Here is a 25,961-nt window from a genome sequence, read left to right as displayed (position 1 = left end):
ATGGCTTAAGAGACCTGCGCTGGCTTATCACAGTAAACTAAGAGGAAAGAGACACAAGGGAGCAGGGGGGTCCTCGCTTTAAAGTTTTCTTTTAGTCACCCAGTCGGAAAAAAAACCAAATGTGGAATCGCTTAATATCTGCTCTGCTTGATTCAAATCGGTAACAGTCCTCTTAAAAAAAACAAATGAAATCAGCAAATCTAAATTAAAGTTGGTCTTTGCCAGAATGCTTAGGCCTACGTTGAAAACGTATGGACAAATCAAGATTTTGTTTTAACAGACAAACAAGGAGGTTGCAGAATATAAATACTGTAAACGGAGCTCAGACCGGCAGTCAATACTGTCACCTGGATACTATCCAGTGGATAGTCAATGTAGTAATACAGGCCACCTCACTGAAACAGTCGAGTAATGAGAAAACCACAAGCCAATATAGGTCCTACTCAAGTTATTGGTTCTTTTTTTAACAAGCACAGACACCGAGGTTTTGTCTGATCAAAATAAACATTAGTAATAAGTGAGAAAGTGCCGTCTTTTTGTCTGATTAAATACTTGTAGAAAAAAAAAAGAAAAATGCAACTAATGTTGCAGTGCTGCTTTTCCTCCACTAGAGGGAGGGCATCCCTCACTATCTCTCATCCAAACTGCTCTCCGACTGAAAGGGAAATGTAGTCCTGCTTGTATCGAATGCTCAGTCGCTGACATTTCAACTCTTTGCTTTTTCTTCATAAAGTAAGAGATCACCGAGCGCCTGGGGATCGCTTTCACAGAGCTGGATTAACATGTGTAAAGTTGACCCCAAACCCCAAATCATGATGAAAAATTAACACATGGTCTTTTCTCATTGGTGTTTTGGACGGATTAAATACGGCTATGGAGTCCTGATGGTGCCACCTGAATAATTAGACCTTTTCAGACTTTATTATTATCATCACGTTGACAAACGGAAGAAAAAGAATGAGCACTAAAATGAGCTCTGAGGGCAGATCAGAAGAAGCTCTGTGGGCATTATAATGTGGTGCTTTCAATGAAAGCAAGAACAAAAGGGAAACCGTAAACTGTAAAGCTGGAGACAAACTCATTTTGATATAGACTGTTAGGCACATAGTATACTAAAACTATTTAAATTAAAAGCCTTATCAAAAACAGCACTATAATTTCATTTAAAAAAAATCCAATTATTAGCAAATTGTTGAAATAGAACAAATACACTGCATTTTGTTTCAATGCATAATTTAAATACAAATCCAATCCATATTACGTTAACTGTATTAAAACTATGAGTTAATTATAATGAAACACTGAAAAAGGATTATTGACGTGGCACACTCAGGACTCCGTACCCCTCGGATCATTCACCATCTCAGTTTATGAAAAGATGATGAAAACGCAGTGCTCAGGGTTGTTCTTCTTCCAGGTCCAGATAGTCAAGGTGCTTATGAAAGAGAATAAGGTGACTAAGCAGATTGATTGATTTCATTCTGTGAGTCATCTTCTCATAGCACACTCATGTGAACTCTGCTGTGCTCCACTCTTCCATTAAAACACCTTCGGATGAGGGCTGATAGTCATTGTGTGGTGGTTTATTGACCTATCAAATGTCTGAATAGTGGGGAAAATAACCTAAGTAAGGCATTTTCTCCGCTCCAGGAAAGTAATACAGCGAGCGAACCCACAGATGCATAGTTTTGCAGCTGCAGCATTTAGAGAAACGAGAGGAAGGGGGGGGGGGGAATGGCAATAAAGCATATTTATACATAACATGGAGATATCTAACATTTCAGTTCGACTTGAATGACTCTTGGTTGTCCAGAGAAGTGCAGAGAGAGCGAGCGTGGCTGTCCCTCTGAGGAGGAAAACAATCGGGGCGTTCCTGATCCGGCCTGGGCCGAATTCCACCTCAGGAGGTCCATTACATCAACACCAGCTCTCCGTTTAGGAACCCGACTCCGCTGTCATGAGGTTAAGTGCCAAGTAACAAAGAAATAAACACAAATAATGGCTCTGCTGCAACGACGAGCACGACTCCCGCATACTGTGAATGGTTCGATGAGTGTCAAGAGCTGATGGTCGGAGGGATGGAAAACAGAGGTAATTGTGCATCGCTGCTGTTAAAATAACGTCAATACTGTATACGGTTGTAACTTTATGTACAGGTAGATATGAGGTGTTTCGGAAAAGAAAAAAAAAAAAAAAAAAAACGCTAATACCCGCTGCGTGGCGCCAGAAGGGATTTCTGAGTGTGGAGGTGTAAAATGGTGTGCTGAAATTCACAGGAAATGAGAAGTAGAGAGGCTGGAGGAGGGACGGGAAAAAAAAGGGAGCTTGAAAGTCCGGGTGAAGCCACGATATTTCCCCAAAGACGAGGCCGTGCGCTCGCTTTCCAGCCGGCCCAGTTTGCCGTGATCACCTGTAAGGTTGCAACAAAGGCCCAAATGCTTGAAAACGAGGATGACAAAAGTTGTTCCTGCGCCTGCTGGTAGCCTTTTAGAGCATCATGGATGTAGCCTACAGCTGACACATGGCTAATTTACTGCGTGCAGAAGGACCGCACAGATTGTACTTAACAAGCTCTCCCGACTCTCGTCCAATCAATTAACATTAAGCGAAGGGCTGATTGGTGAACTAATAGGCCGTGTCCTCCGCGGCGCTGCACAGTGCTAATAGAGTAACACATGGTTTCGGATGTGTTGGATTTGGGCAGAGACCTGAGGTTTTTGAGCTCTTGCAGTCTTGTTAACCCACCTCGGAGTTCTACTCCAGAAAGCTCACAGCTAGTGTGAGACCTGACGTGTTCATTAGAGTCCCGGCAGGAGCAAGACCCCCCACTGATAGTGAAGTCCAGTCCTGAAAGAGAGAGAGAGAGAGAGAGAGAGAGAGAGAGAGAGAGAGAGAGAGGGCTCGGGTCAGAGGCCCTCCCAGTCCACGATTGTCCCGATCACAACGCTGAGTGTCCAAATATGACATCATTTTTCCTTGTCAAGGTGCAGGAAAAAAGCAAGGATGAAAACGATGGCTCAATCCGTTTCTTTTGTCTTCTGTCCGACCTTATTTTAAGTCCACGGTTGTCACTCGTGTTGCCGTGTGATTTTCATCTATACATATATGTATATTCCTTATTTATATATATTTTTTTTTACAAGATATTAAACAGACCCATAGGCATGATGAATTCATTGTTTGGAAACACATCAAAATGGAGGAGGGGTAGAGGGAGGGACGGGACGAAGGGAGAGGTTCTCCATCCAAAGTCGTCACATCATCTGTCCCTTAGCTGGAGACGGGAGTTTTTTATTTATTTTTTACATTTTTTTTTTAAAGGACTCTGCTCCTGATCCAGGGCTGGTGGGAGATGTTTGGGGGAGAGGGCGAGGAGAGCTCTGCTATTATGTCATTTGATGGGGGGCTTCTAGCATCTCCATGAGGAAGGTGTCGATGGGCGTGTCGCCGATGAGCTTGAAGAAGAACAAGTGCTCCAGACACTTGAGGCCGATGGAGCGCAGCGCTGGTAACCGCAGCAACAGTTTGGCAAATCTGTCACAACACAAGACCAAAATTAGACACGAGAGCACAAGACTAATATACATCTGACAAGAAGGGGGGGGGGAGATATGTGGGGATGATCCTGATGCAAAACAACAGCCACTGATATGGCACGGACGTACAGTGCCTTCAACGTAATGTCCAGCAGCCTCATGCTAAAGCTACTTGTATAAACAAAGGGATTCTCAAATGGCAGGTAAACATTTTCTCTTAGCAACCAACGGAATTCAAGAAAGGATTGATTTGTGCAGTTGGGAGAGTTCCCCCCAAAACCCCCCTCCCCCCTTGGAGCACTCGTACAGGCAAACTTCACAGATTTGAAAAAAAAAAAACAACAACTTTGTTTTCGTTGCTCATTAATGCAATGTGTTAAACCGTGAAGACGAGGGCGGAACAATTTTTTGTATGAAGAGAGAGCAAATGAGGGAAGAGTGTGGGGATTTGCACGTGTCATGTCTGTGTTTGTTTTCCTACCTGCCAGGCTGGTCGGGGTACTTCTGTTTGCAGTAGGCCTCTAAAGACGCGTACACTTTTTCTCTCAGAGCTTCTACCTCACCGGGATTGGACAGACCTTTAGAGTCTGTGGAGACACACACAAATAATATATATATATATAGAAAATAACAACAACAGCAACCCTACTGCTATTATTTGTATACAATTAGACAGGAACTGCGTTTCATGTGCATGTATACACTCTTTTTGTTCTTAACATTCTTAGTTTGTCACTTTTTTTTTTTTAACTTTATTGCTCATACTGCCCCCCCCACACACACACACACACACACACAAACACTCTCTCAAGGAGAGGTTAAGAGGGTCACCTTGTGGTTGAACTTCATTCAACACACATATTGACTACATAGAAGCAGGTTATGTTTGTCACTTTTCTAGAGACAACTCGAGCGAATCCACAGCTCGGGGGCACACTGCAGTAGTTTAGGACGGAGAGCAGAGTCATACTAACTCCCGAGTTGAGTTTCAACCATGCAGGCTCGTTGTGGACGCGTGTCACCTCATTCTGGGTTAGTCCAATTAGCACTGCGCTAATTTAAGCTCCACTGGAGGACTCCTCTTTGATTACCGACACAGGCACGTCATTGATTAACATTTCTGATGAACAAAGCGCCGCACAAGTGATCAACAATGAATGAACATTTGTTGGTAATGGCTGGACTCGATCACACAGTGTGGGAAAGGAAGGACTGTTATTTTTAGCCTCGCCGTCCCCTCCTCTGCCGCCCCCACCCTTTGCTTTCTCCGTCAGACCAGTCTTGTGAACCCCTAATTAAACAAGGAATCAGGCCGAGATGTGAAGGCCTGGATGTGGCCGGAACAAAATGTGGAAACACAAGAGGATCAGTGTGTGTCGGGGGTGAACAGATCCACAGTGGCCCCCAGAGGGATGGAGGGAGGCTCCCGCACCGAGTCATTAAAAACCTGGCTCCCATTCATGGCGTTGGTTTAGTTTAGTTTGGTGCCATGTGGATGAGGTTCAAATACAGAGCAGCACACTGATAGCAGGCGTGACACATGCCTTGGCCAGCCATTCGCCGTCATAAGCTTTCTTTGGCCAGATTTTCGCAGGATGTCATTATTATTTAATAAAGAATTTATTGGTTTGCCCCCTGCACATTCGTCAATCAAATATGGGCTGTATCAGCTTTTATTTCGGGCTCTCTACCTCAGTGCTATGCAGAGGTCAGAAGCACATCCGTCTTCATTTCTCAAGAGAAGTCAAGTTCAAAGACAACGCCGGTGAGTCAAAAGCCAGTTCCCAATTCTCCAGTTACATTAACGAGGTTCAAGCTGAGGCAAAAAGTCAAAAACTTAAAGTGATACTCCACCCTAAATGTCGACGTACAAACTGTATATAGTTTCCTCACTCCAGAAATCTGCTTGGATTCAATCGTTTACAAAAGATCCTGATGGTGACACGTTTCATTTGCTCTGCAGCGTAATCCCCCATCTCCCTCGGCATGCTCAGTACATTCCAGACATACAGTATGGCTGAACTAGAGATGTTCCGATACCGATACTGCCTAAAACGCTGGTATCGGGAAATACTGCAGTTTATGCACCGATCCGATACCACGTAATAAAGCCCTAAAGAAAATCTACGTTAAAGTAGTTTATTTAAGTTCTTTTTCCGTTATAACTGACTGTCAGACTGCATAATAAAAGAAAGTTCATGTTTCACAAAGAGTTTAACCTGAGCCAGACTGACAACAAAGATAGAAATCATATCACATCCATACAGGGATAGTAGTATACAGCTGTTAAAACATAATAAAATATATGACACACTGGTATCGGATCGGTACTCTGTATCGGCCGATACGCAAGTTCAGGTATCAGAATCGGTATCGGGAAGCAAAAAATGGTATCAGGCCATCTCTAGGCTGAACACACTGCCTCTGTGCCCCGCTGTCAAAGCTAGAAAGCTCCACCTCAAGTAGTGCATTTATAAACATTTGGGTGAAAATATGAAATGTCAAGAGACGGTGGAGAAGTAGATTATGCTTTAGGGGGTGGATTTGAGAAGTTTCTCTGGATGTTTTGAGACGTTTCGTCCCACTGTGAAAAGTTGTTGTCGTTGGAATCAGTGTAACCGAATTCCGGCTGTGTCAATAAAGAAACTACAAACTCTTTACAGCCGTCTGCCAAGCAAACTGCAGGATGGATTTTGATACTTAAATATAGATGTAAGGGTGGAGAGTATTACTAAGCTTAATGAGTCCTATTCTATTTAAGCAATATTAATATCAGTTGAATGCTGGTTTTTTTCTTGGTTATAGCTAGAAAAAGTAGCAGGCCTACAACACATAAAGATCTTTAAACTTTAATAGAAGTCCCACTGCGCTGTAAAACACCGATGTTCAACAAACATGTCTACAGTGGTGTGGATGCTTATTTTGTGGTTTGGGAACCCTGTAAGCTGTTGTTTCAAACAACCGCCCCCCCCTACAACAGCTTCCACACATGTACCTGCTGTATTCTGACTGTTTTGTTTTCAAGTGAAATTGAAACTAGAATAAACAGAGCTCGTTTAAAAATCACACATCTCTGAAACACCTCATTTACAGCTTCTTTGAAGTGCCACTGCAAATGCAAGCTTACATATAGTGATATTTACCTGGGTTGAAAAGGACTATAGCTCGAAGGCACCCCAGTTCGGTCTTATCCATCTGCATGTCCCTCATCTTTGACACCAGTTCTGTGAGCACTCTGCACAAAAGAGACAAAGAAAATGAATAAAGTCAGAGATGTGGCTCATTCAAAGTCAGGCAACGTTTTTAAGCCTTCTTGGCTACGGGTATATATGTGTTACATCAGACAACTGAGTGTCAGGGAAGTTAAGATCACGGGGAAACCATTTGAGTCTAATTGGTACATTTTTGTAAATGACACACTATGCTTTGTGTGAATTATCCAGACTGGGACATTAAAAATATATATATTTAACTAGTATCCAGCTCAAATCTATTTAAAAACACACACACACACACACAGCCCACACACACCCCACATAGGCACCGTTAGATCAGTGGAAAAGTTTACAACGCTGCAAAGTAATTATATTTAGTACGTGGTTTTCATAAAAAGGAAAGCCACAGAGTAAACACAAGCTGTAATCTAACACCCACGCCCCCACTGTCTGTGTGTGACATCACTGGTGGGAGTGTCGGTGCGTGGAGTAGCTCGAACTCCTCACCCCTCTTTGACTCGGTCACACCCTCTCCTCGTCGCTCTTTATTTTCCTTCTCACTCAGTTCCCCCCCCCCCGCCCCCCTCCCTCTCCGGATAGTAAAGTCAATTGTGGCTCTTAGCTCATTCTAATTCAATTTGTTCCGAGGAGGAACAACAGGGCTAGAAAAAAAGAAAGAAAAAAAAACTGGAAATAGAAAAGACTCAAGTGTTTAAGTTAATCAGTGTCTTCATTTGTATGGTGAAGAGAGAAAGAGAAAGAGAGAGAGAGAGAGAGAGAAGTAGATAAAGAAACATTATCGGCCCTGCGCATCTTAATGCTTGCCACGGTTAATGCCAGAGATGGAATATGTCCTGTGGCTGTGAACGCTGATGATTGAGCACAGAGGCTCAGTGATCAGCGGGGCGGAGGCACAAGAAAAGAGAACAAGAAGAAAAAGGAGGAGAGGCGGTTATTCAAAAGATAGACTTCTGTTATTATGGGTCTGATGACAGCACCTGTAACTGATCTCTGATTCGTCAGGACCCCTTAACTAAAAGAGAGATGAAGCAGGGACCCCCTACTACATACTGTATCAAATTAAGTTGCATATAAAACTGGGCCTACAATAACGTGTAGGGCGACCTTAAGCCTTTTTTGCATAGAATACTAAGCTATTAAAATAGCAGAATAATTGTTGGCATGATTGTATAAATCATGTTTTAATGTTAAAATGTGGCACAGTGAATCCTTAGGATTAACTGGATCTGTGAATGGACACCTTAGTGACTATCTACTTTCTTATAGGCCAGTAAGCCTATCATCAGTGGGGATTTATATTTGCTAATAATATGTTAGATTCATGTTAAGACTTTTTAAATAAAAAAATAAAAACTTTTCAAAAAATTATTTGGAGGCCCCCCTGCATTGACTCTGAGGACCCCCTATAGATAAGATATCTATATTATATATATATATATATATATATATATATATATATATATATATATATATATATATATATATACATACATACACACACACACACACACACATACATATATATATAGTCTCTTCTACAACTTTGAAATTGTGTATGTCAGTTGAGCTGAAGGTGTGACGCTGCTGAAGTGACAGCGCAGACTCCTGGGAGAGGCTGTCAGACAGCTGGAATGTCAACAACAGTCACCATGGTACTTCCTGCGCACGCCCCACTCCACGGTGAGTGACTTGTGCATGGATTTTTGGGGTTTTTGACATTTTTCTAAGCAGTTCAGTGTTTGTGTGAGACCCCTGATACCTACTGGTGTACATATTTAATAAACTGGAGTCGATCAATAGTTCCTGTGCTGCTTTGCCTTTCACGACTTAGTCTAGCTGTAATATTTCAGTGGAAACCAAAATGTCATATGCTGTAAAAACACAAAATCACTTTCTAGTAAAACACACTTCTTGTTTGAAGTTGTATTTGTAATTAAGTAATGTTTGTTAATGCTTTATAGATTGTAATGAGTTGTTACTAACTTTTGAGCTACTTAAAAAGACAAAGCAAAGCATAAGTTACTACTAAGTATGCCTAAAATGTTATCACTTTCTAAGTGGTAACATTTTAGGCAGGTGGTGTACAGGTTTATAGTAGTCACTAAGTCATTTATTAATGCTTTATAGATCAGTAATAAGGCATTATCAAGGTCAACTTTTAAGCGACCTAAAAAGACCGCAAATCATGCTGGAGGAGTATAAACACTGGTCAAATTAATTTTTCAAAACCATGCAAAAGGTGTCATTATTAATAGCTTATTACTGACGGATAAAGCATTTATAAATGATTTGTTAGCATTAGCAAAACTTTTACTTATAACTTATTAAGTATGCCTAAATGTTACCACTTTCTGAGAAGACTGTCACTAAGGGGTGCATACATTTACAATAGTTAATAATTTATTAATGCTTAACAGACCAGTAATAAACCATTATTAAAGTATGTTATAACCCAAAATAAGTTATGTTGCCCGCCAAACATTTCTTTCATAATCTGGTTCCTCATGTTGTCCCTAGTAATGGCTCATTATTAACCTGTAAAACATTTATAAATGATTATTAACCACTAACACAGCAATTAGTTGCAATTTACAAACCACCTATGAAACATATTAGCTGTAGGTTGCGCACAGATTAGTTTAAAGACAAGAAAGTTTAGCTATATGATAATAATGACCTGTCAAAGATGGCTCCCACTCCGGCACTATGGGCGCTGTTGCGGTGGACGTGAAGCCCGGTCGCCAACAGGATCCCGTCTTTAATCGTTATCGAACGGTGCGAAAATGATGCAATGAGAAGTTCATTCCAACCTGTGACAGAGATGGGGAGGAGGATCGAGGGTAAGTATGAGGGAAGAAAAAAAAAAAACACAGGCAAATCCCAGTACAAAAGTTCACACAGCATTCAAGCAAAATGAAACTAACAACAGAGGGGGAATTCCAATGAATCAATTAGGCTGCGCGGTAAAAGCGTGCAGCTTTCTCAAGCACAGGCATCAGGTTATTACGAAGACATTTGAATCATCCTTTCTGAAGAGACAAGCGTGTAAAAGGGATGAACTGCGCCTGCCAACACAATAAATACAACAGGCTTGATGTGCCAAAGCAGGGGCTTGACACAGAGAGCACTGAAAGACACAAGACGCTGCCTTTTGAGTGACAGGGCTCCTTTAACTGTTCTGCCTGGCAACACTCGCCTCTTTTCCCCAGAGTTGAGTTGGGTATGAGAGGAGCCGCGATGCTTTTATCCGTGATACAGCAGAACTAAAGCGGTTATTTATAGAAAACCTGAGAGCTGAGAGGAGATGAGCTCTCCAGAATAATGTCTCTCTCTGCTTTGCTGACGTCTCTCCATCATTATATGTGCTAAAGATAAGAAATGATGGGAGGACATTTTTTTCAGGGTATGGGATGGGTGTGTAATAGCATTTTTTTCCCCTCAAGGTGGATTTAGAATATAATGGCGTGAAATTCAAGTGACAGGCAGGCAACAAGGGCAATGTGCTGAAACCCCCCCCCAAAATACCTTTGTGCATGTGATGTTAGTGATTGTAAGAGAAGTGACAGATGATTCACTCTGTGTTTTACGTGGATGCTCCTGTGATCCTGAGCGGTTAGCTTGCTTTCCCACATACAGCAGATACACAGAATGAGCTGTTCTGACCTTGGTGAGTCGGCCAGATTGGTGTATTCAAGTTCTGCAGATTATTCTACCTAGATACAGATAGAGAGCTAGCACTAGCATCTGTAATTCAGTGCGCTTTCTCAAGAGGGTTTCTTTCAACGGCTAAGACCTGTTTTTTTTGGTCTATATTCTAAAATCAGTGGGTATCTACTGTTGTTCAGGATCATACTAATTAAGCACCTCTTTTTTTAACCAAGCTAAAACAATGGTTATTTAGCTAGCACTCAACAGCAACATAGCCTACCCTATGGTTCTGGTTAGCTGTTGGCACGCAGTCAAAGTCTCATGGAAGCTGTAGCTGTTGAATGCTAACAAAAAGCTGCTGTTTTACCTTTGTTTAAAGACAAGGTGATCATAATTTACTATTTAGAACAGTAATATATACTCATTTATTCTCTTTTCACCGCTGTGCTTGATGGACATTTTCCTATACGTTCAAATAACAATGGCTAGATTCAAGTAGTCCCCCCTCCCCCCGAACAACGATGTCATCATCCATCGTGATGTTTCGCTGTGGATATCGTCATATGCCAATTGCCATTGCCCAACCCTACTGGAGAGGCCATTATGGAATAAAATCATAATCGTCAGTCATTAGCCATGTTTCCATTCAACTGTCAAGCTAATTTTAAGCAAACTTTTGAAATGTCCCAAAAAAATGTGAAGGAAGTAGGAGGTTGCTAATCGGAAACAAGTCAGCTAACCTGGCCACCTAACCCATCTACGAGAGAAAAATAGAGAGAGGTCTTCAGGAATTTGGTTTAGCCGGGCAAGTTTTAAATGTTCTTTCATGTCAGCCATGTTGTCTGGAGACAACGACACATATTGAGAATATCCAGGAAGACGCCAAAAGTGGAAACAGCTTATTTTATAAACAGTTATGTAAGTTAAATGTGGTGTGACCTCTAGCTCACCCAGTAGAGTGTAAGCCCCATGTAGGCGGAGTCCTTTGCAGCGGCCCGGGTTCGGATCCGACCTGCGGCCATTTGCTACGTGTCATCCCCTTTCTCTCTTCCCCCCTTTCCTGTCTATCCACTGTCACTATCTAATAAAGGGAAAAGCCCCCCCACCTTTGTAAGTTTGTAAGTTAAATGTTTGCTATCTCAAAACTTATTTGGCCAAAGGCGTTTCCATATCCTATTTAGTGCATCAACTCTTTTTTGACAAAGGCAAAACGGATTGATAGGATTTGCCGATTTCTTACTTACTTCAAAATGCACATACAAGTATGTGAATGGAAACACAGCTAGTGTCATTGTTTGGTTGGCTTTTTTATGACTGTGTTTTAGCCTTTTTTGACAGACCTGCTCGTAGAAGGATGACCTGGTCGTCCAGTGGCAGCTCAGAGAAGTGGGGGATCCTCTTGGCCCACTCCACCAAAGTAAAGAGCTGTTTGTCAGCCGCCTGACAGATATTTGTCACTGGGTCGTTGGGCTGCAGGGAAACAGAGACAAACAGACAAATCGCAAAGTTAGAAATCCAGGCTATGCATAAAATGAAAAGGTGTAATATTTTTGTCTTAGTCTGTGTGTCTCTTTTTGGCTGGTGTCAGGTTGAGCCACCTACCAACACACACATCCAAGGTTACATGAGTACTATACTATGAATAATATTCTCTCAAGAGGAGCAAGTGGGAAGACAAAATAAACAGTGATTCTGTCCCAGCTCGTGGAGGAAATACCTGCAGAGAGCGGCCGGTGAAAAGAACACTTTCACCAAGCAGGCATGTTCTTTGGGGACCTTTTAGCCAACGCACAAATCAGCCTTTGGACAGCTAGTGGATCTCAAGAGGCCCCTCCTGACACTTCACAAAATAACAATCACTTAGGAGCTCAATGGGACTTTGTTATCAAGTTTGGCAGACCTACAGAAAACTCAGCAAATGATTGTGTATAATGATTATACATATTCACTCACAGTAAAACATATAACAAAGTCTGTAACTCCAGCTCACATGCCTGAAACAAATGTCCACTATCATTATCGATCAAAAGCTAATATAAGTTCATACCCTTTTTCCAAGTTTTGTATTATGTTTTTCAAAAGATGAATTGTTGTCATTTAAGGTCAACATTTCTTAGTGGGAAATATTTTTTAAAAATAAAAAAAAAAACAGTCAGTTCTTGGTAGTGGACTGGACTGGCTAATGGACGTCACTGCACATTGTCCATTTAGTGCCCTAAATAAGAACACTGCCTAGTTCCTCCGTGAAATAAGAGGTGAACCAAGGAGAAAGCTTCAATCCTTCATTGATTTCATTACATTAGATGTGTGAAGCCTTGAGGAGAGCTGAGTGTAAAAGCTGGAAGAAAAGCTAAAGAAAGATGTCACATGGACAGCTATCATTTTAAAAGCATAGTGCATATGCATTTAAAAAGCCTCTCTTCACTTCGGGTGCTAAATAGGGTTAAATGCAATCTCAACGGTGAACGCATACCGTCGCTCATATGTCTTCAATTACAGACCATCCACTTCTTTAGACAAACATTTACATTTGGTTAAAAGAATTTCAGCTCCCCTGCAATCAAGTCAACTCACATTTACCATTGAACAAGGCTGCAGACAGGCTTTTAGAACATACATCACGGTCTAAAAGCTGAGTTAGCTGTGTTTCTTTTATTATTCTTGTCCTAAAAAAAAAACTAAAGTTTGAAGAAAGAGTCTACAAAATACTGGTATCATCCTGAAGAAACTGGCTATTGTGAGACATAAACTGCAGTTCAGGTGATCAGAATCTCCACATTTCAAAAAATAAAGTGTCAGATCTCTGTTAGCGCCGCTGCTGAACATGAGGAGTTTTCTGATCATTTCTGTGTGCGATTGGACTGCTTGCCCTTACCTGTCCCAATACATTAGATTGGGATACATTATTCTTTGACCAGCAGAAAGTTTATGAGCAGTGGTGGAATACTAATGCTACACACATACAGTATGACTAACTCACAAAAAAATGTCAATCCATATGGACGGGGGTGGGGGGAATCCCAAACAATACTGTCAATCTCTGACGAGAATTTACCATCATCCCAGGAGCACATACCCTTGATTTATGCATGTGTAAACAAAGACTTTATGCACATGCTTTTGTGCATAATTTTAAATCAAGTAAACATCCTTAAAGTATCCCTGTGTGAACTCACACTCTGACAAAAACAGTCGGCAACTTCTCCCAAACTTCCTTCTACCAAATCCCACAGATCGATGCTAAAAGCTCGGAGGATCCCGACATCAACTGCAGCTCTCGAGAGAAGATTAGTTTGAGATAAAGGAGAAAACATCCCTCCACTCGCACTGTAACACACAGGCCAAACACTATCCCTCCACGTTGCCTCCCTACGGTGTGAAACTCACACTCACTGCAGAGTATCACACGTATGAAACTTAAACCAGACACAAAGCCTACACTGTTTTTGAAAACTGAAAGTCCTCTTTAGGGGGAGAAAGAAAACAGGCATCTTATGAATATTTCAGCATCTGATCTCCGTGGGAGACCTGGACGATGCAGCTCAGCGCGACAGCCTTCATGAGCTGCGCTTCCCCTCAAAAAACAAAACAAAAAAACACATAAACAGACAATTCATTCCAAAGAGCAACCCCAGCCAAAACAAAGAAAAACAAATAGAGGCTTCAGTGTGCGACACGGTCCAACCACTCTTCCTCATTCCTCATAAGAATACAAGTCCCAGGGTTCTCGTTGAACATGGCATGCCTCATGAATGTTGTATGGCTCTCTTAGCCATGTTTACACTGACCTGGTTTCTTTGCCCCTGTCTGTGGAGATGACAAGGGAGAGGAGCTTACACTTCCCTGCAACAATCCTCCGGCATCACATTACTGTACTTACTGTTCAAGTCACAGAACAGCATTTAGGATGTTATCGGGCCACAATGGAGGAGCCTGCCGTGACCTGTGACGGAATAACATTAACCTCCATGTATGTCAGTACAAAAGGTCCACCTGGGGATATCTCACAGCTCAACGGTTACAGCTACATCCGATTCTTCTACTGTGAAGACCACAGCTGAAAACAGGACGACAAAAACGGAAACTTGAGAGAGAAAGAAGCAATAGAAGAAATTTGAAATTACTTCATTTTAGCCCCTTTGGCAGATTTTTAAAAGGCTGCCACAAAAAAAAAAAACAAAAAAAAAAACACTGTCTTCATTCCCAGAAAATCAAAGAGTTTATAGCCACACGTGCTTCCCCGCCATGGACGATCATCCCAGCAACTTAGAGAATTGCCAGGCTTGCATACCGTCCTATGAAATTTTCAACACTTGGAGAAGGGGAGAAGAAAGATTTGCCTTTGAATTTTTCATTATTCAGCTTGAACCAGACTATACTAGCGTGACAACAGAGAGAAACTTTGGTACTCACACAGATGAGTATGAAAATTAATTACTCAAGTGTCCCACTTTTTGTCAATTGAAAAAAAGAAGAAGAAGCTGTCCTCATATGCTGGAGCGGGGATGAATCATCAGCTAATTATCTAAATAACAGCAATGCTTGCTGCCTTAAGCTCGGGAAAAGATGATAAACTAAACCTTTATATACATTAACACACAGACGGTAGGACAGCCATCCAGAAGAGATGCAAAGACAGGAAGAAAGAGGAGAGAAAACCATTGAATAGAGGTAAATAAACACCCCCAGGTTTAGTGAACGATAGCATCTTCTCCTCTCCCCCTCGTCCTTATGAGAAGTCCTCTCCCTGACTGACTGAAGGCATATTACTAACGCCTGTTTAACTCCTGTTCTAGGTCACCATGAGATAAACACACTTTATTCAGGTTGGCCAGACCCCGGCCATTAGACAGCGGCGGTGGCCTATTCATGGTGTACACTCATGGCCCGGGCCCCGTGATTAATTATAGCATGGGGCAGTGGCTCTCAATGGAGACCTCACAGTAGTGTGTGTGTGTGTGTGTGTGTGTGGGGGGGGGGGGGGGATGGGACTCAGAGAGAAGGGGAGGACAGCCTCAATGCTGATACTCTGCCAACATCCTGGGCTCCAGTTTGGTCAAAGGGAATGTTTTCTTGCTTACTCCTAGTTGTAGCTAGTAGGGCTGCACATATATATTTTTATCGTCATTATGATATCAACTGGCACAATAAACACAATGCGAAAAGGTGCGACATATGGCAAAAGACACTATATCAGTAGAAAATTGCACTTTAAAATGTACTTTTTTTACCGGTGTCTTTTATATGATTCAATGTTCAATTCGTTCAATAATAGAATGTTGGTAATGATTTCCTTTCATTTGTTTTAAATTCAACAGGCAATTTGTTGTATTGTAGAAGAATACTGGAAGCACCAGAAATGCAGAACTGAGTACACTTTAATATCTGTTAATTTATCCAAAGTAATATCACTATCGCAATATTCAACAACGTTATCGCATATTCTCCTCATATCGTGCAGCCCTAGTATCTAGCAATGTTTTACTCAGTTCATTCATTTGTTTCCCCCTAGTTTTCGCCATTTGGTTTGTCTGATCCTCTATGCACTGCTGCTCTTGTTACTGCTGCTGTTGGACTGCGGATGGCTGCAGATAAACAGCCATGTGCTCACCCACTTGTTTCCACCTGCCAGCGATCAACATCAGCGGGAGGCCATTACCAACCAAGAGTTGCTAGTGCAGCGACAAGGACAACAAGCCCCCCAGCTTACCAACATGGCCAGCAATGGAGGTGAACAGAGGCCTGTTTTTGGTGCTCAAAAACTCATCCCTTTCAGCTCTATTGTATTGGGTTGACAGCCAAAGTTTCAAAAGCAAATATCTCCAAACCCAAACTATCTGCACTGCTAGATACTGGGTCTTTGGGTGTAAACGGACCCTTTAAATATATAAAACAAAAGTCTTGGCAGCAATAACAGGTATAAAAGCATACCACATACTTGAACAACGTTCAAAGAGACATTCAGGAACCTTGGGAAATGATGCATCAAGACCTAATTACGGCAGGGTTGATATGGCTGAAATCAATATTACAAAATAATAGTGATAGTTTCTTATCAATATACAGTACAGTCAAGGATATGGCAAATATGTGCAAAATTGAATATCAAATTGCATCTTCAAACTGATCCAATCCGAACTACTGTTCTATATTACACTAGAACAAATGTTTCATACGTTGTGTAAAACATAAACAAATTGTGTTCAAAACTTTTGAGTCAGGAATTTGGCCAATTTTGTGGGTTGATATCATGATATGATCCCGATATGATTCACTTATTAATATGAAATTCTCAGCCCTGTACATGTGCATATCAGTGCTATTTTTATCTATTCTCTAGTCTTTTAGAAAACCTCCTCTTCTTGGTGTCAGGCTGGCCGCAGGCATCCAGGGACCCAGCATGGCTGAGCCCAAACACACTCAGTGCATTAGTCTGAGCTGGCAGCCGCTCCCCCGTGATGCCCCACTCCTTCTCCCTCTCTCTACTGTCAACGCTCATCTCCTACATTTTCATCTGCCCCCCCAAAATAGCTCCCATTTACTCACATAACAGCCTTCACATTTCTACCTTTACTTCATAGGACATTTCCCTCCCCTAAAGCAGATAAATCCCAGAAGAAGCCCCCACGCTCCTCCCTCCCTCCTTCAGTCTCACTCTCCATCCCCTTGTTCCCCACTGCCGCCTTTGGTAGGCTGTTTCACAGCTCCACTTTCTCATGTTCCAGCAGAATTCCTGAGGAAGTTGAGGCTTTGTGGGATGCTTTCAGGAACAGTCTGCCTGTTGCATTATTCATCGCTCTTTAGTCTCCTCTGTGTCAAAGACAGCCCACAGTGCCCAGCTGATACTGAGTGGATAGAGGAAGAAAACTCACAGCTGAGCAAAAGAGCTGATGCAAGGGGAACAGGTAAACCCGCGCTCTAGTCGACAAGCAGTCACCTCCTAGGGGACTAAACGACGGAGGACAAACAGTAATCACAGCCATCTTCACCAGCAGGCAGCGGGAGTTTGATAAACTTCCTGACTGTCAGTTTTAGACTCCACAACACAAACAACCAAACGATTCATTAAAGCTTCATTACTGGAGAAAATAAAATGCTTTTCAAACGACAAGTCCCAATTCCAATCTGCATGGCAATTCTTATTAGATTATATTTACACTGAAAAATACATAAAAGTATATTTGCTAAGATGTCAGCATGCACATTTTAAAGTGTGCCGTTTCTCGACTCCCCAGTTCAATGCAAAGATTTGATAAAAGAGCTACATGCAGCTGGAATGAATTAAACAAAATGTGGACAATGCTGGGACAGCTCCAGGAAGATTTTGGAAAGCAGAAAATAAAGTATAAGCCATGAATCTGAAAAACATTTCCTTTTCTCTTATGTCAGTTTTACTGGCAGCAGACAACAGACAGTTACAGTGCGATTGTCTTGTATCATTACGTATTATTTCTAAATAATTGATTAAGTTCATCCATACTAACTGCAAAAATACTACACATTAGTAGTATACTGTATATGGACACATTTTAAAACTATGTGCAGGTAATAAAATGTCATTGTATTGTATTGTACTTGTATCCACATTAACTCAATGACGCATTTCAGAGGCTTTAAAGTGTAACTCTCGCCAAAATGCAACCTAGGGTCTTTTTGTGAATGTACCCGAGTCAAACTTTCGTTTAAAAGCATATTTAGGACAGAATCGCCACTTTTAAGATTTACCGTATTTTCGTTTTTTGGTCAAATGGCCTTTTGAATGCGAGTCCTAGGGGCACTTTTATGCTAGCCTCAAAATAGCTTTTAACACTAAGAAGGCTCGACACAACATGAAACTTTGCTCCAAGTATCACCAGGGGCTCTACACCTTAACTAAAGCATTGACAACATTGTTTGTGTACACAGAGTTTACTAAAAAGAGAGGTTTTGAACAACTCACGTTAGCAGTTGTTTATGCTATCTGCCATTTTCCCAGTCCAAAATAGGCGATCTCTGAATGCGAATGATCGGACTCCATAGGAGGAAATGTCATTCCTATACGAGGCTCCTTTTTCAACTACAAAGTCAATATTGTGTTTCACTAACGACAAAACAACTAATTATCCGTGCATTTATATGGAACTAAGCTTTTGGAGCTTTCAAGCTTTACTCTCCTCCCTCGACTTATTGTTGACTGGCTCGATAGACGGCGACCGGAAGAACAACAGCTACAGTGAGTTGCTCAAAACCTTTTTTAGTAAACTCTGTGTACACAAACAATGTTGTCAATGCTTTAGTTAAGGTGTAGAGCCACTGGTGATACTTGGAGCAAAGTTTCATGTTGTGTCGAGCCTTCTTAGTGTTTTAAAAATAGCTATTTTGAGGCTAGCATAAAAGTGCCCTTAGCACTCCCATTCAAAAGGCCATTTGACCGAAAAATGAGAATACGGTACATCTTAAAAGTGGCGATTCCGTCCTAAATATGCTTTTAAACTAAAGTTTGACTCGGGTACATTCACAAAAAGACCCTAGGTTGCATTTTGGCGAGAGTTACGCTTTAACACCAGAAAACAGTGTAAAATTCCCACATCTATGAGAAAACGGCAGAAAAGAGAAAGAAAGTCAACTATGTGCTGTACTGTAAACTATTTCACTTCATGTCTGTTGTTTTTACCTGTGACACCCTATACAATGCTTTCTACCATGTCAATAATAATACACAATGAGGTGTTCTGATATATGAAAATAACAGACACGTGATGAATGTGAGTCCGTTATTTTCCATATCAGGACACCGGAGTGTGTTTTATTGTGCATATACAATGGCCACTTATCCCTGCCATCAGTGTTTTCACTTTATTTATAGTCAGGTTAGGTTATAGTGCGTGAGAATGGAGAATAGTAACCAGTATACCATAATAAATGTAGGAGTACATATGAGAAACAAATGCTGCCGACCAGCCCCTAGGTTAAATATAAATTAAATAATAATTTCCTTGTGTGTATGTTTGTGTGCCCATGGGCATGAACATGTACACAAAGTGATGACTTGTTGCAGAATGACGCAGTATATGAGAGTTTGCAAAAGAATGTATCAAAATACCAACTCACCGAGTTAGATGGCACCCCAAGGTTGGTCTCTATGTACGTCTCGGTTTTGGGTTCCACCGCCTGCTCCGCCTCCAGAATCTTCTCCACGGGCATGTCCTCGTTGGCGCAGCTGGTGGACTCCACCTCGTTCTCATTCCTCTCCTTGGCTCGCTGGCGCTCCTCCTGAACGGCTGCATGTAACAAAACTGGTTCCGGTCACTACTGCTGTTTTTTGTTTTGTTTTTTTTACAATGTCAATGAATGTGTTCAAGAGCACATGTATGTTCAAAAAAAGATTCAGGATTGTAAACTTGCATAGTTTTAATCACTAGGGCAAGCTTCTCGTTAAGGGTTTTCTATGAAAATGACTGGAATACTGTTCAAGTCAAGTAGTCATACAATATTAAAGCTGCATTAAATCAATGGTTTTAATGTTGACAATGAATGAAATTACTATTGGAAATGTAAAAGCTGTCACTCGTAGTGACTCACAGAGAATTATGACCCAACTCTGAGGTTACGTTCAGCCTCTTTTAGCTAATTGTTTTGGCTTGGCAGCACATTTATCGATTCGCTCTTAACCTGGGGTGTAGTGCTATTTGTTTAAGTACCAAAGCGAACCACTGATGCACACAGTTGTGGCTTGTATCCAAGGTTATGTAACCACTGTTCCTACGGTGCCAAGTTTACATACTTTAGTCAACTATAAATATAAAATGAAAGGAAGTTTTGCTGCCTTTTCGTTAACAGTTAGCTAGCTATAGACATTTTTTTGTATTCACTGTGCCACTACCACCGGCAGCTACTGGCAACTTTTAAGGTGTAATGTTTGAAGAAGATGTTACTCAATGCATGAGTTGATGTCATGAATAAATCAACACACCTTAAATGTCAATATGACAACTTTGACCATTTCATCTGTTTCTACGGTCTTTCTTGCATGACATATGCTTTAGTGATTATTGGATCTTCAAGCACTTAAAAAAATATGAATTTGTTTGCAAACTTTTAATATTCTATTTCCTCACTTGGAGAAAAAAAGTGGGGAAGTATCAGTCCGGCTACATCTCTGCTTTACCGCTTTTATCATCGCCCCTGTTTCAAGCAGTAACAAGTTCTGATAGACCAATTGTGCGCTACCGACCCAGGAAAAAAAGTCGGAAAAACATTAGCGACTAGCTGGTGAAGAAAGTGGAAAATGGAGACGCTAAAGAACTACACACTTTTTTCAAGAGTTGGTGGAGACCAAACAGGAGCTAAAAGAAGATTGAATATTGGACTTTCAATCATCAGGATGTAAGGAATGCGTGTTTTCCATCATATTTTTAGCACTTCTGCCCCCTACTGACCAACCATTTATTAATGCAGCTTTAATTCTTTAACTTTTAATGCAAGATCAAACAGGTTCAGTGCCAATTCTGCAATGGACTGCAAAATCCAGATTGTTGGTCATTTTGTCTATTATTTGTGAAAATACAAAATTCTGCCAATCTGCCATGTGGTGAGGTTAGTCCAACCGTTTTCTTTGTTTTGTCTGCAATCAGGTATTCTTGTTTCTTGTGTAACAATCTGCCTTACCTGAGTCTTGTTTGAGACACTGAACATGACTCATTTTCAGTTTGAGACATGCTCAAAACTGCACTGGGAACCACACTGGTAGATCTATTTTCTACTCTGAATAAAACTCAATGATGCGGTATGTGCCTATATCTAAGATGAAATTACTTGATAAAGCAGATGTCTTTTTGTTTTGTTTGCAATGTGGTTGTAGATGTGGATGGATGGTTGGAACAGTTTAACACTGAATCTTCCTGTTGAATAAATACTTGAATTCTGAGAAAACAAATTGTGCATACTCTGGTGCACATCAGTAGAGAATTGAATACATTGTTGACCCTTGTTTGTATTTATACACACACACACACACACACACACACACACACACATACAATATGTGTGTGCACGCTTGAGTGAGTGCTTGCTTGCCTGTGTCAAGTCTGCATGTGTAAGTGCCTGCTGCAGACATTGTGTCTCAGTAAGCCAGTGAATAGTGCATGACCCTGTATGTATTATGCCAGTAGACATATCCAAGAGAGTTCAATCATCAATAATTGCTTCGACAGAACGGATGGAATATATTTACGACCTTAGACCTTGCACAACGCAGTAGCGAGGAAATGCTCAAGGACTTCTTGCAGCTTCCTTATCAAAGAGATGTGTTTTTTTAATGTAATGCTCAATGACAAACAGCCGGCTCCTTTTATACACAAATCATTTATAGACAAATAAATAATGTATGGTCCGTCGTTCCTTCTTTAGGCCATGCGTGGTCGCCAGAACAGCTTAAATAAAAAAAAATTAAAAAAAGCCTCTACACAAATCAATGAAGTTCTGTCATTTGATTGGCTTTGCAAGGAGACACAGGAAGTGGTTTGTGTGCTGAGCAGACACTGAGACTCACTGTGGCCGAGGCAAGAGAAACCGCACCTCCACCCTCAAGCGAGAATGGAAAAGATGTGTGTGTGTGTGCGTGCGTGCGTGCGTTTTGTCTTTTCAAAAGGTTATAATTTACTTAATTCAAGGCACCACAGAAAAAAAGTGCTGTGGCTTTTTATGAGTTTATCCTCCACACATGGATAAATAAAAAGTTTTGGACATTGTGTGTTGAATGATAAAAGGCTTTTGGAAATTCAATGTCAGCATGCAAGCCGACATACACACCTGGAGAACTGTTCTGACACACACACACACACACACACACACACACACACACACACAGTCTGCAGGATGATCTGTCTCGTTACATTTCCCCTACTCTGGTTTCTATTCCAAGTCCTGAATCAGAGAGGCTGTGGTCTTATTTTGGGGGGGGGGGTATAGGGGCCCCATTTTTAGAGGAACTGCTGTCTGGCAGTAGAGGTCAGCACAAGGGTAGAATACTTGTGTTGGAGTCAGGGAGAGGTGAGGAGGGCTGAAATCATGTTAGCTTTATCCCCCCCCCTCCTCTCCTGACTGGGAGAGCATAAATTCATTTAATCCTGTTTTTCTGTGGATTCGCTTAGCCTTTTGGGCTACTGCTGCCTTGTTCTCCAACCACAGCCCTCGGGGTGCAGGGGGAGGCTTAGGCAGCACTGAGAGCGAGGCGAAAGGCGGTAAATGATAATATCCTTGAAAAGGAGTAAAGAGCCTAACAATGATATAAATAAAAGCAAGAAGGAAGGGGAGGGGAGGCCAAGTAAAGGTCAACACAAATTAGCCTTGGATAGAAAAAAAATGCATTTAGCCAAAAAAACTAAAACAAAAATAAATAAAAACTCACCTTTTAACAGTGAAGATACATCCAACACACACACGCACCTACACAACCTGCTACGCTCTTCAGCTCCCCTGGCTCCCTCACTATAATCTATACACTCTATATCTGTGCTCTGTAACTGTGGTGACCATAAAGTTGAGAGGCAGTGATTGATTTGTTCAATGTGCGAAAGAGTGCTTAACAGCACTGCTGAGAGCACTAATATTTGTAACACCCTCATGGAGTGTTAAAATTCACACCTGACTGCGTGGTTCGCCCCTCCCCCCCCTCACACAACCCGTCTCTTCCTGGTCTTATTGGCTCTGGAATCTTTTCCTCCCAGGTGCTTAACTGTACTGCCCCACAACCACTGGGTGTCTTTTGCTGTGTGTCGCAGCCTATTGCGATGTTTGGTATAAATATATAAAAAAAATAATAATAAAACATGATATATTGCGCAGCCCTAACTTCTACTATAATTTATTTAGGTTTGGAAGGGTTTTATGTTGAAATGTTAACTTTATGTTAGTACCCTACCTGTATTTACTCTTTATTTATTGTTTGTTTGTATTGTTTAATACTTGTAACCTTTATGTATATATTTTGTTAGTGTCAGCAAAAGGAAAGTGTTTATTTAAAATGTGTCTGAATAATCCTATAATGGATGGGCCGTGTAAGCGGCCAGACACGAAAATAAACAATTCATTCATTCACAGGAGGCATTTGCCGAATCAATGTTTACAAGTTACTCCAGATTTCCACTGGATGCGGAACGTCTGCGGACCGGCTCCGCTGCCGAACGGCTGCGTGCTCCGCCGTCCGTCAATACCCACCAGGTCCGGATTTGTTGCAGCACGGCTGCGGCCATGACTGACAGCTGTAGTCTCGAGGACCCACTAGATCTTGCGAATTCATGTAGAATAGAACCACAAAACCAACAACAGTTTGTTTCCATCCAGAGGAGTAGAGGGGAAACAACTCTGTGCTGTGTTTTCAAGGTGTAGTGCTGGGAAATATGATCCGCCGTGAGCACGGTGTATTTTATTTTGAAAATTAACCGGATTTGTATTTTGTTTCTGTGCTCGACTTCCTGTCCCGCACTATCTGCCGTGTGCTGAATTGCTGGGGAGTTCTCCGGCGTCCGGCAAAAATAGAAGCTCTGCGTATCTGCTCCGGAGGGCTGCAGACCGCTGGAGCTGGGACGCAGACGTTCTGCAGTCAGTGGAAATACACACATTGACTTTAATGGAAACCTAATGACTCCGCTGACGTTCCGGAGCGGATCCGCAGCCGTTACACATCCAGTGGAAATTGCCGGTCAGGGACGAGCACAAAGATTGGAAAATGTGGAGTGGAGTGGAGTATCAAATAATTACAACAGTTTTCTGCAATGCAGGTACTCAAGACCCAGTCCTATATTTATTGAGTGAGTTTAAAGAAGATGCAATCATGCAATCCATTAACAGGACTTGTCTTTATATATACCTATAAATAACCTCCTGTCTCCACCAATCAGGACTAAGCACCAGACCTGGAGCGACAGAGCCTTCTCCAAAGCTGCTGCCCCCCACCCCCCCTCTGGAACTCTCTCCCCAAACACGTGTGACTGTACCAATCTGTCCACATTCAAATCACTAATCAAAACCTTTTCAGAACTGCTGTCAATGTGAGATTAATGTGTGTTCAATATTTTAAGCGTGTTCACTTCAACTTGAAAAGTGCCTTTAAGTACCCTGAAAAGCTACTCAGTAAATAAAATGTATTATTATTATTATACATTGTGCCCTGTTTCCATGATGATACATGGCTCTGATCTTTAAGAGGACATTTTTTTCTTTTTTCATTTGCCTCTTTAGCTCCTGCTCCAATCCATAACAAATTCATTTGCTGATCTTAATAGTTGTTTCAGTTTGTAGTTCTTTCGTTTTTTTTCCTGACCTAACGGCTGTTTAAATGCACTTTTGAATATTATATTAAAAAGCGAGTGCATCACTGTTTATAACGCCATGACGTCTTCATTTCAGTCAGTTGCAGGTTCTAACTGTTACATTCGCTTCAAAACTCGGCCTATACAATCACTGTTTATAAGGCTCATAGCTCATTGAGGACTGTGGTTTTTGCAGTCTTTCAGTACGCTTTTAACCAGGAAGCATTCACAGATGAGGTGACAACAGTGTTCATTCAGTGACGTTGGTAATTCAGTAAAGTCACTTAAGTTTAAAGATTCTACAGTTGATGCTAGCTTAAGACCGCTTAAGTCATTCGGAAGTCATTAAATGAATATTTCAGGGACATTTATTACAGCATGCTAACTTTGCTAAGCTATGACAAGCTAAATTAACTGTGAAGAAATGTTGGGTAATCCCATCGAAAAGTATTCACCAGCTGGCCTCCACTGGTGTTTTCAGACTAGCTAATGTAGTAACTTCATGTCTAAGTCTTTCATCCACACAATATTCTCTTTTGTTAATTTGTTTCTTTTTACCCAAATTCCTTTACCTTTAAGTTGCAATGGGAAGTTTAAAAGGAGTGTCACTGTGGAAGTTAAATATAGCAGGACTTGATTATACATATATATATACACACATATATATATATACACACATATATATATATATATATATATACACATATATATATATACACACATATATATATATATATATATATATATATATATATATATATATACATATATATATATATATATATATATACACATACACATATATATATATACATACATACATACATATATATATATATACATACACACACATATATATATATATATATATATATATATATATATATATACATACACACACACACACACACAGTGGGGAGAACAAGTATTTCATACACTGCCGATTTTGCAGGTTTACCTACTTATAAAGCATGTAGAGGTCTGTAATTTTTATCATAGGTACACTTCAACTGTGAGAGACGGAATCTAAAACAAAAATCCAGAAAATCACATTGTATGGTTTTTAAATAATTAATTTGCATTTTATTGCATGACATAAGTATTTGATAACCTACCAACCAGTAAGAATTCCGGCTCTCACAGACCTGTTAGTTTTTCTTTAAGAAGCCCTCCTGTTCTCCACTCATTACCTGTATTAACTGCACCTGTTTGAACTCGTTACCTGTATAAAAGACACCTGTCCACACACT

At 41.0% G+C, this 25,961-nt stretch overlaps 1 protein-coding gene across 2 annotated transcripts in view; it reads right to left on the bottom strand.

The window, feature by feature from the left end:
• Nucleotides 1–2,161: 2,161 nt before the first annotated feature.
• Nucleotides 2,162–25,961, bottom strand: part of rxraa (retinoid X receptor, alpha a) — a 117,052-nt gene continuing 93,252 nt past the window's right edge. The window contains exons 6-11 of one of the 2 annotated variants that reach the window (XM_078271695.1): nt 19,511–19,695; nt 11,761–11,890; nt 9,450–9,582; nt 6,680–6,771; nt 4,018–4,123; nt 2,162–3,534 (exon numbers count right to left, since the gene is read on the bottom strand). In XM_078271695.1, the coding sequence (XP_078127821.1) occupies nt 3,387–3,534; nt 4,018–4,123; nt 6,680–6,771; nt 9,450–9,582; nt 11,761–11,890; nt 19,511–19,695 (794 nt within the window). In that variant the 3' untranslated portion in view covers nt 2,162–3,386. The remainder of the gene's footprint in view (nt 3,535–4,017; nt 4,124–6,679; nt 6,772–9,449; nt 9,583–11,760; nt 11,891–19,510; nt 19,696–25,961) is intronic. The other variant, XM_078271696.1, reaches the window with a different exon arrangement.

The sequence above is a fragment of the Sander vitreus genome, chromosome 16 (genome assembly GCF_031162955.1).
Source record: "Sander vitreus isolate 19-12246 chromosome 16, sanVit1, whole genome shotgun sequence".
NCBI lineage: Eukaryota > Metazoa > Chordata > Actinopteri > Perciformes > Percidae > Sander > Sander vitreus.
Note: the sequence above shows the minus strand (reverse complement) of the source record. Positions and strands in the feature narration are given on the sequence as shown.